At 50.4% G+C, this 24,417-nt stretch overlaps 6 protein-coding genes across 6 annotated transcripts; 4 read left to right on the top strand and 2 right to left on the bottom strand.

Moving 5' to 3' along the window:
* Nucleotides 1-277: 277 nt before the first annotated feature.
* On the top strand, nucleotides 278-4,404 carry EPUS_01605 (uncharacterized protein; the record flags this gene model as incomplete). Its single annotated transcript, XM_007788743.1, has 4 exons — nucleotides 278-940; nucleotides 993-2,423; nucleotides 2,472-3,197; nucleotides 3,526-4,404. The coding sequence occupies 4 exons, from the start codon at nucleotides 278-280 to the stop codon at nucleotides 4,402-4,404; spliced, it is 3,699 nt and encodes a 1,232-aa protein (XP_007786933.1).
* A 913-nt stretch (nucleotides 4,405-5,317) lies between these two features.
* EPUS_01604 (uncharacterized protein) lies at nucleotides 5,318-6,151 on the top strand (the record flags this gene model as incomplete). The annotated part of the gene is made up of 1 exon (XM_007788742.1): nucleotides 5,318-6,151. The coding sequence occupies one exon, from the start codon at nucleotides 5,318-5,320 to the stop codon at nucleotides 6,149-6,151; it is 834 nt and encodes a 277-aa protein (XP_007786932.1).
* Nucleotides 6,152-6,609: 458 nt separating this feature from the next.
* On the bottom strand, nucleotides 6,610-7,175 carry EPUS_01603 (uncharacterized protein; the record flags this gene model as incomplete). Its single annotated transcript, XM_007788741.1, has 2 exons — nucleotides 6,610-6,633; nucleotides 6,705-7,175. 2 exons carry the CDS (start codon nucleotides 7,173-7,175, stop codon nucleotides 6,610-6,612), a joined length of 495 nt encoding a protein of 164 aa, XP_007786931.1.
* A 5,275-nt stretch (nucleotides 7,176-12,450) lies between these two features.
* Nucleotides 12,451-13,788, top strand: EPUS_01602 (Diphthamide biosynthesis protein 1; the record flags this gene model as incomplete). Its single annotated transcript, XM_007788740.1, has 1 exon — nucleotides 12,451-13,788. The coding sequence occupies one exon, from the start codon at nucleotides 12,451-12,453 to the stop codon at nucleotides 13,786-13,788; it is 1,338 nt and encodes a 445-aa protein (XP_007786930.1).
* An 842-nt stretch (nucleotides 13,789-14,630) lies between these two features.
* On the bottom strand, nucleotides 14,631-15,305 carry EPUS_01601 (uncharacterized protein; the record flags this gene model as incomplete). Its single annotated transcript, XM_007788739.1, has 2 exons — nucleotides 14,631-15,165; nucleotides 15,253-15,305. The coding sequence occupies 2 exons, from the start codon at nucleotides 15,303-15,305 to the stop codon at nucleotides 14,631-14,633; spliced, it is 588 nt and encodes a 195-aa protein (XP_007786929.1).
* Nucleotides 15,306-20,762: 5,457 nt separating this feature from the next.
* EPUS_01600 (uncharacterized protein) lies at nucleotides 20,763-24,173 on the top strand (the record flags this gene model as incomplete). The annotated part of the gene is made up of 1 exon (XM_007788738.1): nucleotides 20,763-24,173. The coding sequence occupies one exon, from the start codon at nucleotides 20,763-20,765 to the stop codon at nucleotides 24,171-24,173; it is 3,411 nt and encodes a 1,136-aa protein (XP_007786928.1).
* Nucleotides 24,174-24,417: the final 244 nt, after the last annotated feature.

The following is a 24,417-nucleotide window of genomic DNA, read 5'->3' as shown; positions in this document are numbered from 1 at the left end:
GATAAATGCGGATATGTCCGGAACAGCTCATAACAAGCCTCGACCTCGATTGAATGCTGACGGACTTTCCCTTCTAGCGCTGGACTGCATAACACATTGATTTACTTGTGCAACAAGATCGGCACAGCGATTGACGAATTCTCGAGCTGCAGCTACGGATCTGATTTAATGCGGGAACGGTGTACAACAACACTCTAGCCTTGAACAGTGCATAGACGGCAATAAAATACCCTTTATGAACAGACAGAACTCATCCGCGTGCGCATAGCAAGACAACATGTTCTGGCGTTTTGGCGGCTATGCCAACATCTCAACCATAGATACCCTCCTTGACAAATCAGATGTCACGCTTGAAGAGCTGCTAGACGAGTCGGATCTAATCCAAGAGCTGAAACAGCACAACACCAAGCTGATAGAGTTCTTGCGGGATGAAAATACTCTACAGAGATTGTTGAAATATGTTGTTGCGCCGGGTCCAGACGTGAAGAATGGTGACGGAGAAGACGATGAGGCTGCTTCGAAGGAAAAGGGGAAAGGGAAAGACCTGACTGTCAAAACCTCACCAGATACAGAGAAAAGCGATGAAGAACAAGAGAAGACGGAGAAACTCAGGCTTAAATACGCATACGTCGCTTGCGAAGTACTTTCCTCGGAGACATGGTCCATACTGGAAGCTTTGATGACCAATACTGCACACCTTCAGGAGTTCTGGGACTTTCTGAGAAGCTCTCCACCTCTGGATCCCCTTCAAGCGGGGTACTTCACCAAAGTCAATGAAGCGCTTTTAGAGAAGAAAACGGAGGAAATGTTGGATTTCTTCAAATCTTCTCCGGGGACTGTCCCAGCGATGCTGCAACATGTTGATTGTCCAATGGTCATGGATCTGTTGCTCAAGATCATAAGCCTTGAAAAAGCTGAAGGCGGGCAGGGCATTGTAGATGTAAGTGGAGCCCGCCCCAATCTTCCATGGTAGTTCACTGACTCGACCATAGTGGCTTCAATCGCAAGATCTTATTCCGACCCTTCTCTCCTATCTTTCGCCTGACTCTCCATCGTCAACGCAGACGTCAGCTGGCGACTTTCTGAAAGCCATCATCACTATTTCTGCGAATGCATCTCAGAATGAGCAATCTTGCATTGGACCAAACAGTCTCACAAGACAGCTTGTCTCGGAATCCTGCATGCAAACTCTCATAACTTCGATGCTACATGGTGGTAATCCGTTGACGGTTGGCGTCGGAATTGTCATTGAAGTCATTCGCAAGAATAACTCAGATTATGACCCCGAGAATGGCCACAATCCGGATGCGCCCCCAACAAACCATGATCCTATCTATCTTGGAACGTTGCTGCGGATGTTTGCGAAGCACGTGCCCGATTTCATGGAGTTGATTCTCAGCTCGAAGCATACAGTTACAGATGGTGAAACGACTAGGGTAACTGAAAGAGGTAAACTGAGCTCCGCCTGGGGCACTGAAATTGAGCCACTAGGTTTTGATAGATTTAAAACCTGCGAGTTGATGGCCGAGCTCCTCCACTGCAGCAACATGGGCCTACTCAACGAGCGAGGTGGTGAGGAATTCATCCGTCAACGTGATGCAGAGCGAGATCGACTTCGAGCCGCCGGAGCCTTTGCGCCGCACAAAGAGGAAGAAGATTCCGCAGTCGATATATCAGGGGAGTCCAGTGGATATGCTAATGGTAACGTCGAAGCGTCTAGTGAAGAGTTGCGCATTGCCAACAGCAGCGAAGAAGACGGTTTCGAAACTGTTGCGGCTCCTGAAAAGAGCGAAGAGTCTATGACAGGGGATGACTCGACCACATCTGAGGATGCTTTTACAGAGATTCAAGATAGATCGAAGCTAGAGCTTGGAGATGATCTTGTGGATGAGCCACTATCACCGAAGGTCAGGACCATTGTCGATAAGATGGATGATGAAGCTGAAATCTCGTCTCCTCTGGGGATGCCGAGTTCTGGTCCACTATCGCCTACCACTGCAAATCTGGAAGAGGGAGTCCGGCGGGTGAGCCTCGAGGATACAACCATGGCATCTCCTCCAAATGAAACGGAGGATTCCACTGCGGTGCAGCCAGACGCCCCAAATCTGAAAGCAGACAGTTCAAATCTGTCAGGACCATCACCACACCCCGAAGACACTCCCGCGCCATTGTTTTCAAAGTCTCCTGATGGCAATAAAACACCCACAGCACAAAGTCCCGAACCCGCAGCCAGTCCCACAACATCTCGAAACGACATGGCTGAAACGTCCGAAGTCCAGCCAGAAGGTGATACCTCTGTCAACGTGGAACCAAACACATCTACCATCGACTCGACCATTGAGACGGACATAGATGGCACACCCGTCGTGGGCGACTACCTGAAGATCATGTTTGTGGAAAATAGGGTGGTTCCAACAATATTGGTCTGTATTTGTTCTCTACCATGAGTTGCCAAGCTGACCAGTCTGCAGAGCTTCTTCTTTCGGTTTCCATGGAATAACTTTCTTCACAACGTAGTGTACGATGTGGTGCAACAGGTCTTCAATGGGCCGATGGAGAGAGGCTACAACAGATCTGTCGCCATCAACCTTTTCGAGTCTGAGTCGATCACAGAGCAGATCATAGAAGGCCAGAGAAGAAGCGATGAAGCGCAGCAAAAGAAAAACATGAGACTAGGCTACATGGGGCACCTCACGCTGGTTGCCGAAGAGGTGGTAAAGTTTAGTGAACGACATCCAGCGGAATTATTGTCCCAAACCGTTATGGACAAGGTTTTGGATAAAGAATGGATCGACTATGTCGAGCAAACGTTGTCCGAGACCAGAGAACGAGACAATGCCATTCTTGGGGGTGTCCGACCAGACATGTCGGTTGGCCCCAGGCAGGCGGTTCTCAACGCTGTGAATGCATCTCAGGGATTCGGAAACTCGGCAGCATTGGCCAATGCCGGTCTCAACGGAGGTATCGGCGGCCAGCAAGGCCTTGACAGCATCGAGCTATCAAATAACGGCAGTGCCTCCAGCGCTGCATTCGGATCAACAACGAGTGGCTCCTTGCTGAGCGGCTTTGGTAGCTCAAGTGACGATGAAGATGAGGAGATGGATGAAGCGGAGGAAGATGATTCGTCACGAGCGGCTGCTGCGGCTGCTGCTGCAACAGCTTTGTCGACTGCTGATACTGGCGTGACCGAGAATAATGTGGGTGATAATGCTTTTGAACTTGAAGATGTTGTTATGAGCGGGTGATGACACAGCGGGATGCGGTGTGTGCAAGAGCTTGGTGGGTCCTTTCATGTTGTGCAAAGTGCGGCTGCATGCTATCTCGTCTGCACACAGCGCTTTGAACCATGAGAGTGAGCCGGCAGCTTCCATAACCTGGTTGATCGGCTGATCATTCACTCTGGTGCGGAATGGCCGAGCTGATTGCTCCTACATATTTAGCCAACCACCCAGGACCCTCTGCACCGGCCCTGTTCACATCTTCACCTTGCGCTCGATCATGCTGCTGACCATTTTCTTCCTACAGAGCGATGCACCCATACCCTTAATTCCACCGCCGCCAGCACCTCTTAACATTCCCCCTTCAAGAGCTCGCCGTCAACTTGCTGCCCGTCTCGCCCTCCATAAACAAAAAGCCGAAGAAGCCACAGCCACAGCGGCAGCGGAAGAAGCAGCAGCACGCAACTCCGATGACCCCTTTGCAAGTCTTGGCGACCGAGATGAAGGAGACGCCAGTGATCCATTCACCCTCGATGAAGAGGAGGAGGATATCACCTCGAGTGGACGGAGGGACAAGAAGCGCCAAGCTCCATCAGAAGCCCGCCAAGGGTTCTCTGTCGGTCGGGGTCTAACTTCACTGTTCTCATCGACCTCGAGAAATAAAGGAGGTGCTGGCGGAGACGAGGACGAAGAGATGAGAAGGCTACCCTCTCCAGCAGAAGATGATGAGGATGACGAGGATGACGAGGACGGATCTTCGGGTTCGTCAAGTGGAGAACAGCACTATCCGGCAGAAGCAGCGCCGAGCCAAGAGAGGATCCCGTTAGAGACCGATGAGGACGAAGACGAGGAGATGGGCGAGATGGTTGCACCGTCGGAAGATGCGGATGAGGATGCGGAGGAAGAGGAGGAAGAAGAGGAAGAAGAAGAGCAATCAAATAGCAGTGATGATCAGGCTGCAGGGGAGGTGCTGAGTCCGGTGGAGAAGGAAAAGTTGAGAGGAAGTTTTGGGAGTACGGGATCCGTGGGTGGGTCAAGACCTGCTGATGTGGGGGGTAGGAGGAGCGGGGAGCGGGAGCGGGAGCGGGGTGGGAATGAAGACGACGAAGAGGACGACGAAGAAGAAGAAGGCGAGGGTTTGGTGGAAATTGCCATGCCTAGCAGCGGTGGTCGGCGGATGACCTGAGGACCATCGTGCTTGATGTTGAAGCGCTAGACAAGAGAGCTGTACGATAGGTAGGACATGAACAAATGATGATACCCCCTACACAGGCCATGCATGATGTGTGGATAGTGCATCTTCTGATTTCCTTTATCGCTCCGTAAGCACAATGGCTCAACGGTTTCTTGTTACAGGCAAGCTTCCATGACAGTACTGGACAGGACCGGACTGGACGACATGGCTATTATCCCGTAAATTTGTGTACAGGTACAGGTGATAGAAAAAGAGGGACATTTCCAACCCGGTTCGGTCATGAAGAGGACGTTTCTTTCTCTTTGATTGTAGTTTCATCAGCTGTCGAGATGAGGAAATCCCCCCTTTTCGTGTACGATCGTGTAGATCATCTATTGAATTTCCTTTTTCAGGTACTGTGTTTACCTGTACGGGCCTGTTACCTCAAGTACCGGTATCGGGCTTACCTTGAATGATACACTCATTCTGGTAGCCGGCCCAGCTCTGCTTGCGACTCGAGTCTGTTCTTTCGGTTAGCAGACAGAGAGGTGTAAGTGGTCGCCATGTCGGCTCTATGGTTGTGGTGCAGACAGAAGGGTGTTTCATGGTAGAAGAGTGAATGTCATCAGTCTACTCCGTAAGTTATCGATTCCCTCTATCGGCTGAATCTCGGACCTGTGACGTATCTTGTCAAGTCCAGTCTCCCGTTTTCCTTCCCACTGACACTGGATGTAGGGCTTGTATGTTTGCCACTTGATTGCTTTTTACACAAGGGCCACACCCCATACCCCATACCTGCATCTACCACAGTACGCGATTCCTCTAACTTGACCATAGTACCCCCCAGGATCTACGTCCTCTACCTGTCCGTCCTCCCAATCCCACTCACCCTCGTACTACGTACGCTTCCCCTTCTCCCGCCACCATGCCCAAGCGCATCCTGGGCACCTCGTTCGCGGCCGTCCCAACTCTCCCCTCCCCGGGCCCCCAAACCTCCACCACACTCATCAGCAGCAGCAGCAGCAGCAGCTCCTCGCCCAGCGGCCCAGCCACATTCTTCGACTCGCTGCCGCTGCCCCGCCTCATCGTCTTCGACCTCGACTACACCCTCTGGCCCTTCTGGGTCGACACGCACGTGACGCCGCCGGTCAAAGCCAAGGACTCGAGCACGCGCGTCCAAGACCGATGGGCCGAGTCCTTCGCCTTCTACCCGGGCGTACCGACCATCCTGCACGCCACGCGCGAGCGCGGCATTGCCATGGGCGTGGCCAGTCGCACCCACGCGCCCGAGCTGGCCAGGGACTTGCTGAAACTGCTGGTGGTGACGCCGCCTTTCAACGCTGTGGAGGCCGAGGACGACTACAACAACAACAACAACAACCCGGACGAGAAGAAGAAGAAGAAGAGCAGCAACAAACAGGCGAAGCCGCTAAAGGCGCTGGAGTATTTTGCCCACCTGCAGATCTTCCCCGGCTCCAAGACGGCGCATTTTGAGAAGATACAGGAAGGGAGCCAGAAGGCGGGCGATGAGGTCGCGTTTGCGGATATGTTGTTCTTTGACGACGAGGCGAGGAATCGGAATGTGGAGGTGGAGTTGGGGGTGACTTTTTGGTTGGTGCGCGATGGGGTCACCAGGGAGGAGGTGGATAAGGGGGTGTGGGAGTGGAGGAAGAGGAGGGGCATCTTTCCCGGCCAAAGCCCCGGGCAGAGCCAACAAGGCGATCACGCGCAGTATTACCAGCCTAGAAATGAGCTTTGAGGCTCTCACGGGGCTGATTATGAATATGTGTGTGCTGGGAGGATGGGGTGTCTTCGATCTGGATAAGCGAGGCGTTGGTGCATGGCTGGATAGAGGACTGGCTCAGTGTCATACCGGGGACACATTGGATTCGCTTCACAGCTGACTCTATACTCCTTAAGTGCCGTCGAGAGATACAGCATGTTCAATACTAACTAAAGCCACGAGTCGCAGCGACATCTGGCTTTCCATTGCTCCAAGCGGCGACGTGGCAAGACATCTCTCCCTTCTAGGGAGCTGAACTCAACAGTATTTACCTCCCATCACTCACCCAGCTGCTCCCTGCTCTCGAGCCGCCGCTCGCTAACTAGGTAATCCTTCTCTTCCCCCCGAGAATCGTCATGCGCTACTAGAGTCGCCTGTTCGTCAAAATTATTTCTTATCGAGAGAGAGAGAATGTTGCTTATTTCGGCGTCTATCTAACCGGCCCTTCGCCGGACACCCTGGCAATTCACCCAGCACCCCTACATGAACGCCCATCACAGCAGCAATAATATCGACGTTCTGGACTTACCATCGAGCTCCTAGGAGGGACGGTTTCTCTCAATCTCGCAAGCGCAGTACGAGAGGCCGGAGAGGGAGTTCTGTCAGCAACGGCTGCTTTTGCTTGGTCCATGTGCGGAGAGTGCATCCGGCTTGCTGGGATGCCCGGAGCCGCACTGATTGGGTGAGGCGATTCTCTTTTCGAATTTGAAATCGCTCGTTGCTCTTGTGGAGAAGCAGTGGTCTTATGTCTCGAATCGGCTCGGGAGCTATCAGAAGAAACTTCCTGTCCTGCAGTGAGGGTCTGACCTGGGTGTGGCGCGTCTCCTCTTCTCGTCCGCGGTCTGCTTCTTTCTGGAGAGCTACCGAGTTCATGATCGGGACTTGACTTGGCCTTTGGTGACGCATGCTTCTCTTCGGACTCAAGAGCCTGCTTTTGTGCGCCAGACGGAAGTGCAAGGACAGATTTCATGTCATCATATCGACGAAGGATAGCTTCCATGGCGGAAAGCAACGTCAACAATCCATCATCTTGACGGGTATTCAAAGGCAGTGATTGCTTGATGCGGATACAAACATCTTGAGGAAGGTTTTGAAGTGACTGGGTCTAGTTCGGACTATTTAAGGCGTGAAGGACTTGTCGCAGAATTTGAACCCTGATGATTTGTACTTTTTATTATCTAGGACGATCAGGAACTGCTTGAAATGGTCAGCCAAAGATTGTACTATGGCTGCATGAAGAGAAAGTACCTCAAAGATATTAAACTTAGGATCCTTGCTCTGACATGCACTAAGGTCCACGACTTGTGCTTGGTGCTGGGCCATCACCCCCGGCACCACAATCTGCTCTAATGATTTGGATGGCTTTCTACGCCAGCTTCGCCAGCGGCTCTAGTTGGCAGGAGACCATATATCAGGCGATGGCTCATACACGTCTTGAGTCTGCGGCAAGATGGCGGCGACGGGGAAGCGCGCAGGATAGTCATTCTCGTTTGGAAAAGCGCAAGCGGACTTGGTCGTGAACATTTTGTATTTTTGAGATCTGGCCTGAGCTTCTTTCCCTATGAATATCTCAAATTCTGAGCGCAAATTGATCCTGTTGGCTAACGCTTTTATCAAGAATCTGTTAGATTCCGTCCTCAACAGGGATTCAAGGTCGAAATACCTCGAAGGTCTCGATCGTCTATCTTCTGTAGATGGGGGAGTAGAGCAAGAATCTGCTCAACACAAGGCTTGTCGAAACCACAATGTTCTGGATGTGGTAACTCCAAAGATCCAATAAAATGGAGGCTGCTTGAAGCTGTGCCAGGCACGTGATTGTATGTAGGGGCAATCGGATCTGGGGAGATATTAGAGTGAAGCTTACCTTTATATGTTTCACCCGCTGTGTTTTGAACGATAGTGGAGGTTTTGTATTTAGGATTGCCAGAGTCATCTTGTCTCGTATCTTTCTTCCATCCTTTCGCTTCTCCAGTCCTATCTAAGAAAGACTAAAACATATTTGTACGGAAGTTCAAATGCTCTTAGCTTTGGTCGCAAGACTGCAACCAGTGGGTTTACCGTTCCTGTTTCGGGATAAAAAGCAGGTTGCGCAACCGCCGCCAATGAACTTGTCAAGGAGAACGCATTGCGTGAACGGTCCTCCTCGGTTAGCCTGGCATTGAATACACGCGTTGTTTGCAACATAGCCACGGCTCTGTATCAGCGAACCCTGCCTTTGAGAGAAGTAGACTGAGGTCCCCTCCGGTTTGCCGGGGGCTCCTTGGAAGTATATTCCTCTTGCATGGAAATTGTAGAACATGGGTAAGGATCGGATCAACAGATTGCTTAGCAATAGCTTCAATCAACTCCTACAAAAGCCACGGATCTTGCCGAAGATTGATTAAGTCGAACTTCTTGCGAGGCTGTTGGACCAAAAGGACGGCGGCCCAACACGAACCAGTCACTACTACGGTATCAGGCCGAATTTTTGTACCCCCCCTTGGTGAAAACATTAGTATCAGTACAAAACATACTATGTAGAATTAGGTATAGACGTCAGCAAAATGACCCAAACAGGACTAGTTCTCAAAATCAAGTTTTTACATTCCCATTAGGGCAGTCCCGAAAACTTAGCATAACATCCCATAACAGTGTAATAATGAACATTAAATTGACTTCCACTGTTAATGATGATGACCTTTGAGACAAATGCGATCGAGCTGGAGGGACTTCTTGAGTCGTCTACAACCAGCTCATCTGTCTCTTTGCCAGACGATGTCGGCCTGACAGAGGTTCTTGAGACCCCCAGAAGCCCTGAAACAGGCTCTTACAACGCATTCGACACATTTCATTCTCCAAAGGAGCTATACGCTGCACTACCGCTTGATTCTGGCTCCATCCGAGTGTTCGACCTTGAAGGAACACATCCCGGGGGAATTGAACCTCAGAATCTCCGGGGACGTCTGAGAGTTGTCAGCCTTGTAGAGAATCCTGCATTTGTTGCCCTGTCCTATGTCTGGGGCAGCTATGCAACTCCTCGGGATATCCTTTTATGTGGATCTTTTACTCTCGAAGTTACCACGAATTGTTGGTCAGCACTTTGGCAGCTTCGGAAGCTTTTTGGCCCCTTATCCATCTGGATTGATTCGATTTGTATCAACCAACTAGATGCGAAAGAGAAATCCATCCAAGTTCCCCTGATGTATGAAATCTACTCAACTGCCTCCTCAGTATACATCTGGTTGGGAGACGGGAACAAGCAATCAGATCTTAGCATGGACTATCTAAACTCAACAGGATTTCCAAAACTACTGGACAGGTACCGAATGAGCAGTCGTAGCGGGTCTACATCGCCTAAGAGATGTTGCCGGGAAGCCGCTTGGAGAATTTACCTGAAGAGATTCAGGACGGTCAAGAGTACGCTTTCCTATTGAGTCTATTGTAAACATTTCTGACAAAGCTTTCCACTTCAGCCCTTTGGGACACTCTGAAGCGATTAATGAAAAACGGCTTCGACGACACTGTTCTTGATCAAGAGCTGTCCATTGATTGTCTCCGAGAAGTTTTTGAGAGGGGCTGGATCAGACGTATTTGGACTCTTCAAGAATTCCTCTTGGCTTCTAATCCCATCATTTGCTGTGGAACAAAATTTGTCCCTTGGCCTACGTTTCTTTACGCAATGTTCTTTCTCGAACATTCAAGGAGATATAGCAATGTCCCTCTCTCAAGTACATCCTACTTCACCTGGGCTGGGCTCTGTATATTATGGATTCAGCTGCGCCCGCCTGCCCAATCGAACCGGAGGATCATATCGAATGCCGTCTTTTCTAGAGAGGATGCTCTTTCCCTGCAGACCACCTCAGCCGCTTTCTTCGAATCAATACAGTCGTATTATTCAAGGATTGGGTGGATCCACACCGTCAGCTGCTTGATTCTGCACATGACATGCATGCTTAATCCGCTTTGGGTGAAGCTAATTGGGCTTTCAGGCTTGCTTCGCTGGATAACCCTCGTAGTTGGATATGTTCTAGGTCTCTTGTTCTTTTCTACAGCTGCCTTGGGAATCCGTTCCTTGTCTAAGCAAAAACCGTTCCCGGAAGGAGACTCCTGGAGGCCTATTATACAAGCCATACGGACACGAAGGTCTACCGATCCTAAAGACAAGTCTTATGCTCTCTGCGGAATCCTTCAAGCCCTTGATATACAGTTCGCCCAGCCGGATTACGAGAAATCATTGAGTGAAATATACCAGGAACTCTTTGTCGATCTTCTGAGATGGATCCAATCGCTGGATCTGCTCTTATGGGCAGGGTTACCGGGAGTTACAAACGCGCCGTCATGGGTCCCTGATTGGAGTACATTCCATGGAAACACTTGGACGACGCCCGATCTGCAGTACAGAACTAGCTGCGAAGCCTGGAATTTACGAAACTCCCAGGAACTAGTAGTTCATGGCCTCTGGAAAGGAGACATCCTGTGGCGATGTCCCCCCTTTCAGGAAGTCAATGACTTATTGTCCGAGGACGATGTCGACAGATCAAAGCTTTTCAATAACGCTCGCACTTTTTTCTAATTCCTCTTAACATTACGAGCCCTTGGTATCCATGAGGGACTATGGAGTCACTCTACGAATGTTCAAGACCTTCTTACCCGTAACTACCTTCCTATCGCCAATGAACTGCACGATTTCAAGGAGTTCTGGTACTATCAAATATGCCGAAGCGGCTACAGATCTGATAATTTGCAAGATAATGTTGAAGATTATCTTGCTTATATTCAGACCAGTCCTCTACACGCACAGACGTACGCGGCCATGTGCAATGACCTTGCACAAACGAATCGGGTGTACTTCGTTGCATCGGACGGCGTAATAGGAACTTGTACTAGATTTGCCAACCCGGGAGATAAGCTCGGACATGTATATGGCATCTCCAAGCCACTCATCATGCGAGAATCATCAAGCTATTATCAACTGGTTGGTAGCGCTGAAGTCGCAGGAACGGAGGGCAACTTGGAATGGCATAGCGGGGATCGAAACGATGAAAGGCTACAAGAAATCATCCTCGTTTGAAGTCTTCAGAAACCAACCTGTGCTCTTCAGTGTCCACGTGAACTTAGATTTTACACATGTTGCGTGCTTTAGCTTTGTCCAGTAATGTTCGAACGAAATGCCATGTGGATGCTTCGGAGGGAGTCACGAGAGACATGTAGAGATACCGGAATGTGTGCGGAGCGGTCTATTCGCGGCGGTCCATTCGGCAAAAGTCCTTTCGGCGTTTGGATCTCGGCGGGTTTTAAGTCATAGAAATTACTGGTAGATTTGCCGATCATAACCATTTCAATAACATGAAAATTTCACAAAGAGAATTACACTATTTATTGATATTCTGATGACTTCTCTATTAGGAAAGAGACTAGGAATAACGTTTTCAGATTGAAAACTTATAAAAAAGAAAAGAAAAGAAAATTTAACTAATTTAATTTAATTTATTTATTTTATTTATTTTAGCCTAAGAGAGACCCCCAGGCACCCCCCTAAGCAGAATCTGCGAACTTGGGGAGTGAATATGAAGGATAGAGGCGATCTCGTCCTTATAAACGGAAGGAACCCCATGATCATGCTAACGAACATCGTCGAGGCTGAGACAGCGAGCACACCATACCGAAGGAAAACCGGCGCCGGGAGGGTTGGGGAGTTGGTTGGCCGAGGGGTGGGCTTTTGTATGTAAGTTAGGGATGTTGCGTAAAGTTAGAATGGTGACAAAAGAGTGGTAGCAAGTCGTGTGACTCGTGGTGCAATAGATGTCCCAAACAGTGTCAATACCACCAGAAAAGGCGTCAAAAGGCCCTGAAACTAGAGTTGTGCTGTAGATGGAGGAATGGCTAAAGTGTGGTTGGATGCCATAGGCGACCCCCAGTCATGGCACAAGGGTACGGAGAAAGGGATCGCGGTTTTTCGTTGCTGATAACAGACAACCGATGCGGCCTTGGTGTGTATGTGTATAGCTTGGTAGGATCTGAGATCTGTAGTCTTCTAGAGCCTATGTCTTCTTGTGTTAAGAAATTGGACATTCACGTTTGCACAGTTTGAGGAAGGTCTTCCTGCAGGGATCAACGACGGCAAAAAAGTGGGGAGCTTCAGAGCAGATGTCGTCCACCCTCGACGTCTGATATCTAAAAGTACTCGAAGTGCGGATTCCTCGTTCGGTGAGCCAACAATTGCGAGAGCAAGAGCATATCGAGCTATCTCGAAGGGTCGAATGTAGCGAAGCTTTGGCTGGGTGGGGGTGCTAGGAATGGAGCCGGATATCAGCCAATCTGCCACGGCCGCAGATACAGCAAACACAGCCAGAGTCCCGAAAAAGAGATTCGTGGGACGGAAGACTGCAGAGGCACAGGCAAGGAAAAGAGCGGAAGAGAATGGAGCTGTCGAGGACACGAATGTCGCAGTGCAGAAGGCGCCTGCAAGAAGACTACCCAGACTCCTGAACCAGGTTCCGCCAGACATCCTCGAGGATCCTGCTATCAACGAGGCTGTTGATCTCCTCCCGTCAAACTACTCGTTCGAAATCCCTAAAACAATCCATCGAATCCGCTCTTCGAATGCTAAACGCGTCGCCCTCCAATTCCCCGAAGGTCTCCTTCTCTTCGCCACCACCATCTCCGACATCCTCACCCAGTTCTGTCCGGGATGCGAGACCCTCATCATGGGCGACGTCACCTACGGCGCCTGCTGTATCGACGACTACACCGCCCGCGCTCTCGGCTGTGACCTGCTAGTCCACTACGCGCACTCGTGCTTGATCCCCGTCTCCACGACCAAGATCGCCACCCTTTACATCTTCGTCGACATCTCAATCGACACCTCCCACCTCCTCGCAACCCTGACCCGCAACTTCCCTTCCGGCAAGACCATAGCCATGGTCGGGACCATCCAATTCAACGCGACCCTGCACAACATGCGCCAGCCTCTCGAACAAGCCGGCTTCAGCATCCTCATCCCGCAAATCACGCCGCTAAGCAAAGGCGAGATCCTCGGCTGCACCGCCCCCACCATCGCCCCGGACGCCCAGGTCGACCTGATCTTATACTTAGGCGACGGCCGCTTCCATCTCGAGTCCGCCATGATAGCCAACCCCACCATGCCCGCCTACCGCTACGATCCCTACTCCCGCAAACTGACACAAGAGACCTATTCTCACGATGAGATGCTCTCCCTCCGCTCCACCGCCATCGCCACCGCGCGGAACGCAAAGAAGTGGGGTCTGATCCTCGGCGCGCTGGGCCGCCAGGGGAACCCGCACACCCTCACGATGATCGAGAATCACCTGGACGCCAGGGGCATCCCATTCATCAACCTGCTCCTGAGCGAGATCTTCCCCGGGAAGCTAGCACTATTCGAAGACGTGGATTGCTGGGTACAGATCGCATGCCCGAGATTGAGCATTGATTGGGGGTATGCGTTTCCAAGGCCGTTGCTGACGCCGTATGAAGCGTTGGTCGTGCTGGGTGGGCGGTCCGGCTGGGAGGAAAAGGGCGTCTACCCAATGGACTTCTACGGGAAGGATGGACTGGGCAGGACGACGGAGAAAGACGTCAATCCTGGTGGCGTGGGTGTTGGTGTGAAGGGGTGAATAACATGCAGTCGTTCCTGGTAGCGAAGCTTTGATGCCGTCCGAGATGGGGCTGACTTCTCCAGCCGCGGCCTGGGCATATCTTTAAGCAAGGAACCACGCGCCGCAATGCCATGCGCACAGCACTTCTTCCACGCGACAAAGCCTTCATCAGCCTTCCTCCGGCGTCGGGCTAAATTGTATACCAAGCAAAGATCCCGAACGCCAGCAGCGGCCGTATAGATCACCAAGTGGAGGAATTCCGGAGGCGCGGTGATCTGGTATTCGTTTCTGGATCGACCTTCTCCGCACATAAGAGATGCCATGGGAGGTAAAGCAGATGGGCGGGAGGACGAGCCATGGTTAGATGGGAAGGGTAGCGTCGCATGCATGTGCTTGCCAGGGGTAGTAGGGCACACACATAGAGAGAGGGGAGAGAGGTGCATACACCATACAACTAAGCCAGTACCGTCGCTCAAAAAGCTATCTTTGATAGACCTGTGCCATCCAACGGTCCAATCCGATGCCGCAGTTGCGAGAGAATATCTTCTCCTCTGTCAAGCGCAATCCATCCAGTCCCAAAATTGTTCCTATGCCAAAAGAAAACAAGTAGACATTCCCTCGCCGATCAAGGATATGTGTAAACGACTCAATCCCAGATGATGCTTTTTGTTCTCTTACGTGAACGCTCGGTGCTTGTGCACCTGCTCGCTCGGTAACGAGAATCTGTAGCGTAGCAAGAAATAAATCGAAGGCAGAACCGATCAAGCTCTGGTGCGGCCCTTTTCCCACAGAGCCCACGGCGGCATCATTGATGTCCCTATCGTCATGCCCCGTCTCCATTGCCTCCTGGCCTCTTCATCTCAAAAATTCTTGGCCCGCGGGTCTTTTCCTCCGTTCTTGGACGCTTGTGCTTGTGGTGAGATGTTTTCTTGTCTGGTGGGCGGAAGAGGGGATTTGGCATTCCGTTGTGGACCTGGTGGGTCGAAAGCGCGGTCGACGCCGTTGCGGGAGCGCGGGCTGTTAATGTTGTTATCCTTTCGCTCGTCTCTGTTACGCGTCTGAGCGGGCGAGGTGGAGGAAGAGTCGGATGCTTGCTGCGTCTTCAGTCGGGCCTCGGTTTCGCGGAGTCGTGCTTCTAGCTCTTCGAGCTCGGATTTCTGCGTGCTGACCGATTGCTGCCTGTTTTCGGGCAAGATATTTGGTGTCAGAACTTGGTTTCTTTGATGCTGCTTGGAATGAGGAGGGGTAGTGGAAGGAAGTCGTGGCTGGAAATTCGATGGTATGGGGGGCCAAGGGACAGCATACTTCTGAGCTACGGATTGAGATAAATTGTCTAGATCTGGTTTCATGAAGAATGCTTCGTCGAGGGCGGCGGAGAAGGATCGTGCGATAGTCCTGAATATGGGGGCTCGTGGTTAGCATTTTCACGGGAGTTTGCACCGAGTCCAGGCGCTCATGCTCAGTATGGATGGGTAAGCTTACGAGACGGGTCGCCCGCTGGCTCTCCAGCTGTCATCTGTTGTCGCATTCGGCATGCTATAAGTATGTCGAAATAGAAGATGTGGAGTGGCTGAAACAAGTGAGGAGCAGAGAGAGAATATTACGCTGTCAATCGAAGCCGAAAACGGATGGCAGGAACGACCTCAGGGATGAAGCTGATTTTCCATTGGAAATGGTCGAATCCTGGGGCCGAATGGCCACTCCTTGGGCTGGCTGGACACCGTGCAGCGCCAGACATGTTCGAGATCTACAAACAACAGCCTCAAATTCTGGTTGCAGCGCCCAAGACACCAGCGGAGAGAATCTACCACTTCACTGATATGCAAAATATGGATCAATGGTGGAATGTTGTCGCCTAGCGCCAATTCAACAACAACTACTCTACGTACGTACAGACTACTATGTACGTACTACGTAGGCTTTTTTTCAGGCCTCGCTAGAGTAGGCCTTGACTTCCGAAGTTACCGCCTACTTCTCTGAAAACCACACCTAAACTAGCACATAACAATATTTACGTCCCAAAAATAGGAATTTTCTTGCCCCCTTTTACAGTGCCCAATTTACGTATAATAATTTGACCCTAATTTCTTAGCTGTCATATTATAGCTGCACAGGGAAGTGTTACTACATTAGCTAGAAGGCTGCTTGAAGCAGCCACAATGTGATCTAATATTCCTACTGATATTAGGGCGTACAGCACTCACCGGGGAATGTCCGGAGGTCCTATCTTGGACAAGTTGGGTTCAAGGTCTTGTCACCCTGGATCGGCCTAACATTAGCGGAGGATGGCAATTTTATGTGACTACCACAGCACAGTCAATGCAAAAGTTAGATCAAATGAACGTTTGTTGCGGTGATCTGTCCCTTCGAAGGAATTTTATACGTCGTTCTGTTTACCCACCCACTACGGAACCAAGAAAGAGCCGAAAGTGAATCCACATCAATGTACCTTGCAAGCCGGAAAAGGAGCCTTGAATTCCGGGGGGATGGGCAGCTGGAGGAAGCACATTGCGCGGCCAGGAACACTTGTTTTTCAAGACCAAATCAGGACTCCCTGTTGTGAGTCACAACCTCAAGGCTTAGGTTAAGATACCTTGGTACACTCCATATTAAGTGACGACGAAAGGTTCCCAGAGAGCTAATGCGGAAGCTTCTCTGCTATGTCGAAAACGACCATTCCGATGAGCAGGTACTAAGGACTAGGCAAAATGGAGAAGTAACCAGTACGAGCTAAGCAATCATGCCATCAAGGATCAAAGTAATGCTAAGAGATGCGACAATGGTGAAGCGAACGCTTTTGTGCCAGACGCGGTGAGGAATGCGTTGCTGATGCTATCCCCAAGGACACCAAAGTCTTGATGCTCGGAGAATAAAGGGAGCAAGGCGTAGTGGTCAAGTAAAGACATAGGTACTCTCAGAGCGAGGTAAACATAAATCAGCGCGGATCGTGCTCGGAAGCACCGGTTGAATACGTAGCTTCCAGTTCCCAGAACAATGGCAAATTGCAGCGGCGAGGAGACACATAAAGCTGGGGATATAACAGCTACAACGACCTACCTCTCCGCAACCCAGTAGCCATTCCGACCTCTGCATAGCGAAAAAATACCAAAAAGTGGTACAGTGCGATGCCTTGCGCTGTGGCTTTACTGCAACTGTCAGCCTAGTAACACAGGCGGCAGAGCTCTCATAAAAATGATGCATCTGTCTCTGGCGTACATGAAACCGAAATGCAAGGATGACCTGATGGTCACAGAACAGAGTATTTACAGATAATGTGATATCAGCAAAACCTTGCGATTGGTTAATGACCTATCAAGAGGTAAGGCTTTGCTGTAGGCTGTGCATGGACCAAATTGAATGGTCCAAGCACCTTGTAGTCAGTCGTGCAACAAGCATCCACCATGCAAGATATTCGCACCATCAGCACTTGATACCTGAATGCCACCAGATCACGATGCTGGTCATAAAGGATGAACGAAAGCAGTAGAAGCAAACATTTGTTCAGCACGTGAGGGTGACGTGGTGTATGAGGTGGTCGGATCGGTGTCACCATCCTGAACCTGTGGGAGGGCAAGATGACCCAGTCATGATTCGAGATTTGCCGAATCAAGGCATTATACTTCCTGTCGGAAGTCTGATGTATTTCGCAGCATTGCCCTGCTCGTTCTTCTGCGATAAAACTGGTAAAGGACTGCATAACCCCACCGCCTTTAAGGTCTAGCAAATGCAAGATAAAATCCATCTTGGCAGGCCACCGGATCCAATGAACGGAAGGATGCGGGAAGCTAGTAGTACGTTAGAAGGCATGATCTTGCTGAGTTGTTGTTGCACGAACAAGTTCCCAGTTAAGATCGAAATTTGAGTGGGTTTTCCGGGAAGCGGTCTGCAGGAAACCCTCTGAGTGCATGCTCAACCCCACAATTAGTACATGTATAATCTCGAAGATCCGGAATGACAACCGGAGTCGGGAGAGAAATTTATGTCAAAACTTGGATTTTCCAACTGAAGTGTAGACTGTGGAGTGGGTGCTCATGTACAGATTGATGCCAAGGGGCGCAGGCAATCAGGGCATGTTACACGACGTCAAAAGCGTGGGACGATCATGGTGATCTCTGGGAAGTGTCCTTTCACACTCCGTACAGCCCTTTTCATACTTGTTCCGCAGTTAGCCTGAAATACTGCATGCAAAGAGAGCCGATGCCCTCGCACTTGGTATGCACCCCACTCAGTTTTTCGTGTTCAGAAGGTCGAGACAGCTGACATCCCGTCATTTCCGCAATCCGAATTTCGGTCGTTTCAATCCCTCGAGATTTTGTCGACTAGGTTACTATGTATGGAAGAGAACGCCACTAGTTCGTTCGGATCCATGTTCCTGGGTCTTGCACGTGGAGTTCATGATTCCTTTGCCGAACAGTCCGAGTTGGCCCCATCTACTACGTAGTAGAGTGACTATTACTGGTAACTAGCCCAGGCCGAGCATTCGTATTCGCAGTATTCACAGCGCACGCGGGTGCCCACACTTCATCGACGCATAATATGCATGCGGAAGACGTGTTTGCCTGATTCTCATCAGTGTCAAAACGTTGTCCTAGTTCCGTTAGAGACATGCAGCTGAGGATAATGGGCATTCTGCAGGACAGGATTTAGCATCTGCACTCTTACGGCCCCTGAACGTCAAGACAGAGAGGCTTGAGAAGTTGTCAGACGTGATCAGCAGGAGTCAGCCGTCAATCCGGAGGCCAGTTTGGAATCTTCTTTTGCAAGATCTGCGACAATGGTACGATCTTCATCTAAGTTTGGCACCTTCGAAATTCAGGGTATCGGGTAATTTCTGTCAGGCTGGAAAGCGACGTGGAAGTGAAGCGAAACTTCCGATGCCCATTGGAGCTACGGCAAAGGATGCTTGATACTTTGGATCACTTGACCATATCCAACGCGCTTTCGCTGAATGCTGAGCAGCTATTCGTAACGTGCCGAATGCTTGGTATGCTTCTCTCTATCGTTGGCTGGAAGGTCTTGTGCGGCCCCTGAAGGCCAAGACCATGGGGTTGATAATGATGCAATAATCTGTCATTTTACCCCAGTGTCCACCCGTCAGTACAAGCGGTATCTTACCGTACAGAGCTCCATCTTTACAGCTACTGTACGGAGTACAGGCTTCTCAATAATACCGGGTATGGCCAAGTCCTCAGCATCAAGAACACTTCCGCACAGCCGTCTTGGAAACTGCCAGCTGATGACGGGATGTTGGGAGGGAATCGTTGACCCATTGAATGATCTATTGGTCCAGAAATCAGCGATAACATAGACCTGAAGTCCCAACATCATTTTGACCACTCACTACTACCGCACACTCGAGCGTATCAGGCCTGGTCCCAGCCTACTGATAGCAACTTCGAATCAGTCTCTCATGGGCGGAACTAAATAAACTGGAATTCAATATTTGCATCGCATGCTCCACATTGGGCGACTTGCATGAACGACGCCGTCCCAAGGCTTATGCGGGATGGGTGCGGGGCGAGCCAGTTGTCGAAGTCAGAAAGAGAAAGACGATTGCTGAGCAGGATGGGAGATACAATGCCTCTTATATGATGAAAAACAATCTGAACTTCCGGTACAACGCTCACCTTGTAGCAACAAACGAAGAGCATGGACTACCTATCGTTGACGAAGAGACCGACAATGGGATATGAGATAGGTTGGGCTTGGAATTTTGGCATGCAAGAGCTACATCGCGATATTGGTTAGAGGTGGACACTCCAAAAAGAACAATCTCGAGAAGTCAGACCAGCCCCAGTTCTAGCCAAGGTCAAGAACATGCTTCAGCGGCTCTCACTTTGGTCTTCATCCGCTATGCCCATCACGGTGATGGATCTTCAGCTGGAGGCTTACTACCCGCTTACTGGCTGCCTGCGTGGAGCATTCTAGGCCATTCCACTGCGTGTATCTTCCTTCACGACGTCAAGTGGGGTCCAGAAAACTGCGATGTTGCACAATAGACTGCATGCAAGCAAGGCAGCATGCAAGATCTCTTCCTTCCAACATAAATTGACGACATGGAAATTGCTGGATGGTGGGATGATATATATGCATGTATTAACATGTATTAAGCGCAGGGATGTAATCTAAATACTGTTCGTTACAGTTATTGAACAATTTCCTCGTCTCTTTCTCTGCGTGGGTGTCGAAGGAATGTGTGGGCCAACGAGACCACACCAACAGCGGGCCGTTCTCTTCTAACTTAGTCCCATAGCCTTTCTTTTTTTTTTCTGGCTTTCAAGGGGCCGTATCCTCGACTTACACCGTAATACTACGCTATGTTTCTGCTGCGACTTACCAACGCCACCATTCCTATTCCTTTCACTAATCTTGACCGTCTCTACGAACTTCTGTCCTCTGAGCCACGACTGCTTTTTTCTGCGCAGCCTTGCAATTGCTCGTCCATTCATTATCCTCGTTCGCCATTTCCCGCCTCTGGTAGAGCGCGTAAATCAGCTGCATGTCACAATCACACGAGGCCGAAAAAGCAATATTTCCCACTTTCGACGTCCTTCCTGCAAAGTACCTCATCCCACACCAAACCTCACTCTTGCGCCCGGCCCAGCTCCCGGTTGGGTCACCTGCATACCACGCCTTGGTGGACAACACACCCATCCCAGGGCAGGATCGCCGCTGCTTGTCAACTTTCAATAAGACACTGGATTTCGTTCAGCACTGCTAGGCTACTTCGCTACTAAGCGGGATCTCTAAATCCAGCTGCAACTAAAAATGTCCCCCTGTCGGTAGATGCCTCCTACGATAGCCTTTCGCACTCCCTCTGGTAGGGTGTTGTCTTCAAGATGTGCTACTCAGGACATACAATACTCTCCCTTCACCCTCTGTTGTACAGCGATCGATAGAACATATCCTTTCGACTTAGTTTGCGCTTCCGCGCTAACCACCCACCGTTGACGTCCTGGCGATTTGACGGTAGGTAGAATCTATCGTTGACGATGGCTTCTTCTGTTTCTCCATCTCCTTCTTTACGAGCTCTCCATGTACTTGACGGAGAGCTCCCAAGTGGCTCAAAGTCTCCTCGTTCGAGCAAGCGGCAGCTTCGCCTACATAATTCCAACACGTCAATGCCTCAGAGCTTCACCATCACTCCCGCCTCCGCTCGCAGCGTCTCATCCTCTGCTCCAAGTCCATACATGAGTTCTTTGCAATCTTCTCCTGACATCTTGGACGGTCAGGATTACTCATCTCTTTTCCAGTCCCCCGCTCCGTTGGCTCTGCCCGAGTCAGCCATAGGAAACGATTATGCAGTCAAGCATACGGCATTGAAGGATGCGCCTGTGCCGAGTAAGCCTCCAGGATTGATGCGGAAGCTGTCTCACAGTGCTCGCACCGGAGTGCAGTCTACCGGACAGAAACTACGACGGAAAGCCTCTTCCTCTGCTCATGACAAAAGAGACCAGAGCACCGGACCTATCACCAGACGCCGTAGTGATAGTAAGACAAGCATGTCAAATGGTGCTAGCACGGTGGATTTGACTTCCCCTGAGTTCGACGAAACAAGATCTTTAGATGCTCAAGGAATCTGCGGGGTCAGCGACACTGCCAGCTACACCAGTGAGCCAGTGACACCTGCCTCCTTCAACCCAGAAGGCGCTGCTCCGACGCTACCAAGTCAGTTAATCCGGGGTTGCGAATTGACCAAGGTCACGAAGAATAGACGGAAGAAGCTCACCTTCTACCTCACTGATGACGGCGCCAGGGTTTTCTGGAGTCCCTCCAAAGCTTCAAAACAGTTCTACGTGGATGACATTCGCGATATCAGATTTGGCGACGATACCCGACATTATCGCGAAGAACTAAATGCTCTACCCAACGAAAGCGAACGTTGGTTCACCATCCTCTATGCCGATCAATCTCGTTCTAAACAGGAGAAGACCATGCACTTAATTGCTGAGCACAAAGAAGATGTCACGTTGTGGATTGACACCCTCGAGGCTCTGTCGAAACATCGCATTGACCTGATGACCGGCTTGATCGGATCCTCAGAACGTGAGCACGTAGTTCGTGCGCATTGGGAGCGTGAAACAGCTCGGCGATCTATGGGGAATCTTCCTAAAGTTGATGAAGATAGCCTTGATTTCCAAGCCATTGAAAGCCTATCGCGTAGCTTGCACATCCATTGCTCGAAAGCCATGTTACACAAGCAATTCGGACTTGCAGACTCGCGACAGTGTGGAAGGCTCAATTACAGTGAATTCAAAGACTTTGTTCGAAGACTGAAGCAGCGAGATGACATGAAATCGATATATTCTGCGCTTACAGAGGATAGCGGATCTGTCCTGACCAAAGATCAGTTTCTATCGTTCTTACAGAACGTCCAGGGCATCGACACAAGCACCGATCCTGCTAAATGGACTTCCGAGTTCAATCACTGGGTTCGCACCACAAACTCTAAACAATGCAACCATTCTGCTCAATCAAGCCCCGGCCTCGACATCATGACTTTCGAGGCCTTCTCTTCTTTTATGGTTTCTCCTGCTTGCGATATTTACACTGGTCAGAAACCGGAAGTCCGTTTCGATCGACCACTCAACGAGTATTTCATCTCGAGCTCACATAATACCTACCTCCGCGGTCGCCAGTTCGCCGGCGAGTCAAGTACAGAAGCATACATATCTGCACTCCGTCGCGGCTGCCGCTGTGTCGAAATAGATTGCTGGAATGGTTCAGAGGGCAAGCCAATCGTTACCCACGGCCATACAGGCACGTCACATGTCTTGTTTTCAGATTGTATCAGCGTTATATCTCGCTACGCTTTTGACGTCTCGCCCTATCCACTCATCCTCTCGCTCGAGGTCCATTGCGATGCTGAACAACAAGGGAGGATGGTGCACATCATGAAGGACGGATTTGGCGAAAGGCTGGTTCTCGAACCGATCCACGAGTCCTTAAGACAACTGCCTACACCCGAGGAGTTGAAGTATCGAATCTTGGTGAAGGTCAAGTCTTCGGTGCCTGCAAGCGACACTACATTGCCTCTCGACAAATCCGAGGTCGGACGGCAACGGAGTACCAGCTCCCCATACTCGATACCAAGTCCACTGAACGACTCACCGTCAATCTTAAGTCTACCGTCCTTGGCTACAGCCCCATCAACGAGCCCACCAAGCAATCAGTCTGGTCCTCTTTGGAGTCCAGGTCAAAGATCAATGACTGCTACGAGTGCAAGCAGTGCTGGAGAAGACAGTGATAGTGCACGAGGCCGCTCAAACCGAAGCAGCAAAAGAAAGGGTAAAAAGGCGACCAGCAAAATCACAAAGGCACTTGCAAACCTAGGCGTGTATCTCCAAGGCTACAAGTATCGCAGTCTCATTGGCCCGGAGTGCGGCGAATACAATCACATCTTCTCCTTGGATGAGACAAAGGCGGGGCGGTTATGCAGAGACGCTCTTTCCAAGGCACAATTTGAAGACCACAACATGCGTCACATGTTTAGAGTCTATCCCAAAGGCATGCGACTGGACTCTTCGAATTTTGATCCCAACACCTTTTGGAGACGTGGCGTGCAGATGGTGGCACTCAATTGGCAGACTTATGATCCGTGTATGCAAATGAATCAGGCGATGTTTGCTGCCGGTGATGATCGCTATGGCTATGTCCTCAAACCAGAGTATCTTCGACCATCTGGCCCGGACAGCTCGACCACTGGTGATCTGATGACCCGGCACAGGCTGCCCAAGCATCTGGTCAAATTTTCTGTCGACATGATCTCAGCTCAACAGCTACCACGTCTTCGGGCGATGGCCTCCGAGAACAGCATCAATCCCTTCGTTGAGATCCAGATGTTTATTGCCGAGGATAAGGCTCGAGGGATTGCTACTGGCAGTGGTGGCACCGACTCTTCGTCTCGAAACGGCTACTCAGGGATTGGCTTGCCTTATGGGCGTAGGACCAAGGTGATACACGACAATGGCTACAATCCCATTTTCAATGACTGCTTTGAGTTGTCCTTGGAGACTAGACATCCGGACCTTGTTTTCGTGCGATGGATCGTATGGCATTCACCTAGCGGCAAGACCACGGCCAGCAATTGCAGACAGCTGGCAGTGTTCACTGCTAAGCTGAGCAGTCTGCAGCGGGGATATCGTCATATACCTCTCTATAACGGCAATGGTGAGGAGTTCATCTTCTCCTCCCTGTTTTGCAGAATCAAGAAAGAGAAGTCGGTCATTTTACCAGCAGAAGTGAGCGAGAATGGTCGGTCTGAAAGAGCTAGGATTATGAAGACGGTAACTGCACTACGACGAACCCTGTCCTCTGATCGAGAGAATCACAAGCGGAAAGAGGCTGAAGAGCAGAAGAGAAGAGTCATGCAGGAATTAGTGGAGAAGACAACACTTGCTTAGCTTTGGCGAAGACGTTTGGAGATTGGTTCTGTTTCAACAATTTCCCAGCGATGCTTCGTTACGAGTTTGGACGAATTTTCTTCACTGTACAAGCAAGACTCACGGCGTCCCAAAACTTCATCATTGCTTTTACTACTGGGTGGTTCTTTGATTTCCAAGCTTATATACCCCCCTGCCAGCACCCTCGTGGCATGCGCGAGAAGTAGATGGGAATGTTCCGGCAACGGGAAAACGGATTATGCTG

The sequence above is a fragment of the Endocarpon pusillum genome (assembly GCF_000464535.1).
Source record: "Endocarpon pusillum Z07020 unplaced genomic scaffold C721943, whole genome shotgun sequence".
NCBI classification, from domain to species: Eukaryota; Fungi; Ascomycota; class Eurotiomycetes; order Verrucariales; family Verrucariaceae; genus Endocarpon; species Endocarpon pusillum.
The sequence above is the reverse complement of the archived record's forward strand: the minus strand, read 5'-3'. Positions and strand labels throughout refer to the sequence as shown.